The 6,180-nt window shown below is 29.7% G+C and overlaps 1 protein-coding gene across 3 annotated transcripts; it reads left to right on the top strand.

Annotated features, from left to right (window-relative positions):
• The first annotated feature begins 580 nt into the window (after window positions 1–580).
• On the top strand, window positions 581–6,180 carry LOC145093411 (WAT1-related protein At5g40240-like). Of its 3 annotated transcripts, XM_079031535.1 has the most exons (9): window positions 784–831; window positions 953–1,004; window positions 1,769–2,027; window positions 2,313–2,378; window positions 2,497–2,613; window positions 3,400–3,640; window positions 3,734–3,892; window positions 4,955–5,106; window positions 5,874–6,180. In XM_079031535.1, the coding sequence occupies exons 3-9, from the start codon at window positions 1,813–1,815 to the stop codon at window positions 6,034–6,036; spliced, it is 1,113 nt and encodes a 370-aa protein (XP_078887661.1). In that variant the 5' UTR covers window positions 784–831; window positions 953–1,004; window positions 1,769–1,812; the 3' UTR covers window positions 6,037–6,180. The 3 variants fall into 3 exon arrangements, with proteins under 3 accessions (XP_078887662.1, XP_078887663.1, XP_078887661.1); XM_079031536.1 differs by lacking the exon at window positions 1,769–2,027 and having other exon boundaries at window positions 581–831; XM_079031537.1 differs by lacking the exons at window positions 1,769–2,027; window positions 2,313–2,378 and having other exon boundaries at window positions 581–831.

The following is a 6,180-nucleotide window of genomic DNA, read 5'->3' as shown; positions in this document are numbered from 1 at the left end:
TATGATCCCTTAAAATATGCAATATTCCTTTATTAAATGTATATTAATTGACTAAAATACCCTTGTAATTAAATTAGATGCTATTTTTCAATTATATTTAATTCAATAATATGTATTAATCACTTTCTTAAATTAAATAAAATTGATTGGCCCACATTTATGCATATAATAACACAATAATTAATTTGAATAAAATAACCTAAGCCTATATATATATATATATATATATATATATATATATATATATATTAAAGAAAATATATGTGTTTTTTAGGCTAGAAGATATCTGTGAAGATATTAGAAGACTCTGGTCCACATCTGCGCCAAAAAGAGGACGTACATACATTTTTAGGTCTGCAGTCTTTAAAAAAACAAACAATCTGCGAAGGCTAATGTCTGCGCATGGTCTGCGCTGCACAGACAGAAGAAGTCAGAAATATTTATGGACAAAAAACAAACACCACATTAATTTTTCAGTTTTTCTTAAAAAAAACTATGTTAAATTTGTATTTTAGTCCTTTTAAATTTGTATTTAGTCCTTTTAATAATAATTTAATGTCCACGCTTTTTGGCCATGATCGATAATTTCAGATGGTAAACTTGAGCTTCAATATACCCCTTCAACATGGTGGTGACGTTTGACGGCCACCATCACATATGGACTCACGGTGGCCGCGGTTTCCGGTGATAAATGGAAAATATGCACAACCACCGACTCCCAGCTTCATCTTCATGAAATGATTTTCCTTCTGCTTCGTGTTTTTAAAAGCCCTAAAACATTTTCAAATGGACATTCGACAATTGGATATTGTTCAAGGCGATTTTGCTCAGGTATGCGGATAAACGTATCAATGTTGCTTAATGCACCCAATTTGCGTGGGATTTTGAAATTCTGGTAGATTGATCCTTCTGTCGATTAATCGATAACTTCACTAAAGTTAATTTTTTGCAGGATTAATCTTTTCAATCAATTTTGGGGTTCCTCATACTGCTCTTGAAGGAAGGTGAACTTGTTGTCTCTCCTGCACTTATTAGATGTTTTATGCAAGATTTTAACAACTGCGACTTAATCAAAATCAGATAATTAGGTAATCGTTGATTATAAATGTGTGTGGATGTGTGATTTCATAGTGGTTATTGCTTAAAATGAAAACCTGAATCATAATTACACATTTAGATAATCAGATCATAGTTAATAATCATGTTACCTGGGTTACAACTACATCTTAACACAAGTTTCATGTTTCTTCATAATTCACTCTTCATGTATAAAGTAATTCAGTTGTCTAAATTTCTTATAATTCTGGGAATGAAGATTTTTATAACTAATACTATATGTTTCTGTGGTAGTTGAGTGAATGATTTTAGCCAATAAAAAAGATTCATTTCTTTCTTCTATCTCCATAAAAAAACAGCCGTCTAAATTAGAACCACGTCCATTTACGCCAATGAGGTCGTAAAATAGTGAAATGACAATTTTACCCCTTAATCAAAATCTTAATCACAACAATGAATTTTAAAATAAAAAGTCACATCTTTCTTTTTTCGACATTAAATGACTGTATTTCTTAATATAGAATTCTTTACCATTTGAAGTGGGCACATGGAGTCCTTGCAGTAGATAAATGCGAAAGCAACATGACCTTTGTTTATTACGTGATAAAACAAGTTGATGAAAATATTATTATTTAATCAAAAAAGTAGGTGTCTAAATTGAAACTAGAGAAACGAGATATAAGTTGACCAAAATATAAAAATTTCTCATTAGATGCATACACACTTCTATCAAGATTTTGGAGACAATATTGAGATATGACAACTACAACTACAAGAAACAAGACATGGTCATGGACCGATGAAGTGCTTCCCTTTGTTGCTATGTTATTGATAACATGCTTAGATATGAGCGTCCTCACAATAGTTAAAGCCGCTATGAATGGTGGTATGAATAGTTTTGTTTATATTGTTTACCATGATGCCCTTGGAACATTGATTCTTTTTCCATTTTTCATCATCCATACCTTAAGGTTCGTGATTTTCCTATCTTTTATTCTTTTGGATCGCGTTTGTTACGCATGACATGGCCGGACAAACTTTTTTAGGGTTATTTTCGATGACAAGATGAAAAGGGCATTTTTGTCTTTTGAGATACTAGAGATCTAGAACAAGTCTCTTTCACACCTATCTGGGTCTAGTCCCAGTCGTCTCATGTCAAACACAGTACAACCTGTTTTGTACTGTTCTAGTCATGTCGGTACAAGTACAACCTGTCTTGTCTTGTCTGCTGACGTTATTCTTTTGGCGGTGTACAGAAACGTTGGGCGGCCTCCACTCACGTTCCGTATACTTTTCAGATTCTTCGTACTTGGCCTTTTAGGGTAATTATAAGTAATGCTATTGATATCAATCCATGGTGACATTTTAATTTTTATATATATATTTTTAAAAGATTTTATTTATAATAATAAAGTTTGTGTACATGGGTTTTTTTTGTAGGCTTTGTCTTTTTCAAGTTCTTGTGTATATTGGTATTGGCTACAGCTCTCCAACCATGGCAAGTGCCATTGCTAATTTGACTCCCGGGAACACGTTCTTGATTGCAGTAGCTTTCGGGTAACATGAAAGTTTTTTTTTTTTTTCAATTTCTTTTTAGTTTTATAAATACGTAAAATATGACTACAAAACTAAAAACTAGTTCTAAAAAAATAGTGACCATGTTTTTTTTTTTTTTTTGATTTCTTTTTAGATCAACTTTCAATCCTTTTGACCTATTTCTTATTGGGTTAAATGCAAAAATAGAAACATAGTTTTCTTTATTTGCATTTGCTTCCTACTTTCATATATTACAAAATTTTCTTCTCTTATTAAGGTGTTTTAATTTGCAAAATCTATCATGCAATAACATTTTATTTTCTTATTACGACAATATTCTTTGAAAAAATCTATCCAATTATGGATTAATTTGTATATAGATGACATTGTTATTTCAAAGGGTTTTATGCAGAAAAGTCCCATTATTCTGGGAATTTTTTTGATAAAGTCCTAAATTCTTTTTTAAACATAAAAGTCCGGATTACTTAATATTTTGCACAAATTAATCCTTGTTTTTATTTTAACAAGAAATGACAGATTATCATGTAAAATTAAATAATCAGGACTTTTTTGTTCCAAAAAAAAAAATTAGGACTTCATCAAAAAATTTCCCAAAATAATGAGACTTTTCTGCATAAGGAAAAAAAAAGGAATTGCTAATGCTAGCAAATAATTCTAAATCGACCACTTATTATAAACCCAAATTTGGTTTATTACCACATATGTTAGTTTTAATTGTCATACCTTTGTTTTTTTTTTTTTTTTTAAATTAATTAAAGATTTGAAACTAATATATATGAATTTTAGGATGGAGAAAATAGACATAAAAAGTTCAAGTAGTCGAGCAAAATTATTTGGCACAATAGTAGCAATAACAGGAGCAATGGTGTTCACATTTTATAAAGGCCCAGAAATTTTTAACATGATTTCCTCTTCTGATTATTCACCCAATCATCGGCTTCTTTTCTCACAAGCATCCGATTGGATTTTTGGAGGTTTGATTCTTGTGATTGGTGGAATCGTTGGTTCCATTTGGAATGTTTTACAAGTAAGAATTACATCAAAACCATTGAACTATTTTTATTTATTTATTTATATAAATTAAGGTATTGATTTCTTGATTTATATTTTATAAATCCAGTCATCGACATCTAGAGAATACCCTGATCAAGTTACAATTATTTTTTTCTTCTGCCTTTTTGGGACAATTCAATGTGTAGTTTTATCCTTGTTCTTAGTGAAAAATCCAACCGATTGGGTGCTGCCACCTGGCATCGCGATATTTGCTGTTGTTTTTGGGGTAAGGAAATAGCAATGTTTTTTGGTTTATTTGTGTATTGTATTTTATATGCTATTAGTTCTCATTGTGTTTTTCACTTTTGGACTTTTGCTACAGATGTTTTATATTTTGGCAGATTTAGTCCTTGCAAACAAAGGTTTTATGTTTGACAGATTTAGTCCACTTTTGCCACAATTGTTTTACATTTTGGCAGATTTAGTCCCTGCAAACAAAGGTTTTCTATTTTGACAGATTTAGTCCCTGCAAACAAAGGGTTTACATTTTGACAGATTTAGTTCACTTTTGCCAAAAATGTATTACATTTTGGCAGATTTTGTCCGTTCAACAAAGGTTTTCCATTTTGACAGATTTAGTCCCTGCAAACAAAGGTTTTACATTTTGACAGATTTAGTCCACTTTTGCAACAAATGTTTTACATTTTGGCAGATTTAGTCCCTACAACAAAGGTTTTCTATTTTGACAGATTTAGTCCCTGCAATTAAAGGTTTTACATCTTGACAGATTTAGTCCCTGCAACAACGGTTATACATTTTGACAGATTTACTCCCTGCATCAAAGGCTTTAGATTTTGGCAGATTTAGTCCCTGCAATTTTTTAATTTATAGAAAAGGTCCCTGTAATGTTTTTTTTTCAAAAACAGTCCATATGTTTAACATTTTTGTATTTTGGCAGGTTTAACTTTGTGTACAAAACTAATTACAAAAATTGTCCCCGTTGGCTTTTACTAAACTGCTAATAATACATAAAAAAAAAACCCGACCTCATTGCATAGCATAGGTTTTTTTTTTCTAGATACCATTATAGCATCTATAGTGGCACAGGTTTTATTACTTTAATTAAACTATAATGTGATTTTTAATTTTATATAAGTTAATGAAAATTTTTAATTAATTTGGTTCATTGCATTCCTTCAAGCCAACCAAACATGATCATGGAATGCAATGACCAATTCCATTCCTTCCAACCAAACAAAACAAAAAGTACATCATTATTTTAACATGTTATGAGATTTGGCAACTTACTTTGGTGTTTGAAGATTGACTTTTTGACTTTTTTTTGAAGGGGGTATTTTCCACTGCATTTCGTAGTAGTGCTGTGATTTGGTGCTTGAAGAAAAAAGGTCCAGTTTTTGTTGCAATGTTCAATCCCCTCTCTATAGTAATTGCAAGCACCATGGGTGTCATTTTTCTTGGTGATTCACTTCATTTAGGAAGGTAAACAATTCACACACATATATATTTTTTTTCATAAATATCAAATTTTATAATCCCATTTGAGCTTGAAAAGTTAAAATAGCAACGTACTTTCATTTATTTGTTTACTATAGAATCCTGTTTTTTTTTTATTTTTATTTTTATTTTTATTTCTTTCTATTCCATCATTATACTTCCATTTTTTTTTGCTTTGAAAAATCCATCCAATTATAGCGTTCAATTTTTTTTCTTATTATAACATTAAGCTTTTGAAAACTCTATCCAGTTATAGTAATGAAAACTAGTTGTGAGACCCATGTATTACATGGGTTTATTTATTTATTTTTAAAATGTTAAATATTTGAGAGCTTTGAATTTATAAGAAAAATGACAAAAAATATTGAATTTTAAAATTGAAGTGTTTTTTTTTTCTCGTTTAAATTTAAACAAATAATTTACATAAATAAACAAATTAACTAATAGGGCTTTAATTTAGGAATTTTGAAATTAGAATGTAAGTTCATTAATATCCATTTATTATTATATTTATTGCAATTATTACATTTAAACACTATATGAAATTTAATAAAATAAAATAAAAACCATAAAATGACACTTGGAAAAAAGTAATATAAAATAACCATGTGACAAAATGAATGTGAATGTGACATATAACAAAAAGATCTTTATTTATTAGAATTGATTGCTTTATATTTGGTTAATATTGCTATAAAAGGAAGATCTTTATTTATTTTTTCCATTTAACTTTTTTGAATTTGTATATGCAGTGCAATTGGAGCTGTGATAGTTGCTGGAGGATTTTATACAGTGATGTGGGGCCAGGCTAAACAGAAGAAGATGGAGACGAATATTTTGGATGGTGCAGATGAACCCGGATCATCAAATCCTACGACTCCTCTCCTTTCATCTGTAAATGAATCGAAATGTTAATTTGTTGTGAAATTGAGTATCAAATGGAGAAAGAATGATTTATAGATAAAAAATAATAATAAAAAAAAGTAAAGAGTAAATTACACGAATGGTCCCTTTGGTTTAGGGTAATTTGTGCGTTTGCTCCCTAACTTTTCTTTTTAA

This window comes from Lactuca serriola, chromosome 3 (assembly GCF_051521515.1).
Source record: "Lactuca serriola cultivar US96UC23 chromosome 3, Lser_US96UC23_V15, whole genome shotgun sequence".
NCBI lineage: Eukaryota > Viridiplantae > Streptophyta > Magnoliopsida > Asterales > Asteraceae > Lactuca > Lactuca serriola.
Note: the sequence above shows the minus strand (reverse complement) of the source record. Positions and strands in the feature narration are given on the sequence as shown.

Coding starts and splice junctions, on each gene's coding strand:
- LOC145093411 (XM_079031535.1), top strand. CDS start 1,813: ATGACAACTACAACTACAAGAAACAAGACATGGTCATGGACCGATGAA. Junction 2,614..3,399: donor TTGATTGCAGTAGCTTTCGG/GTAACATGAAAG, acceptor TATGAATTTTAG/GATGGAGAAAATAGACATAA. Junction 3,893..4,954: donor TATTTGCTGTTGTTTTTGGG/GTAAGGAAATAG, acceptor TTTTTTTTGAAG/GGGGTATTTTCCACTGCATT.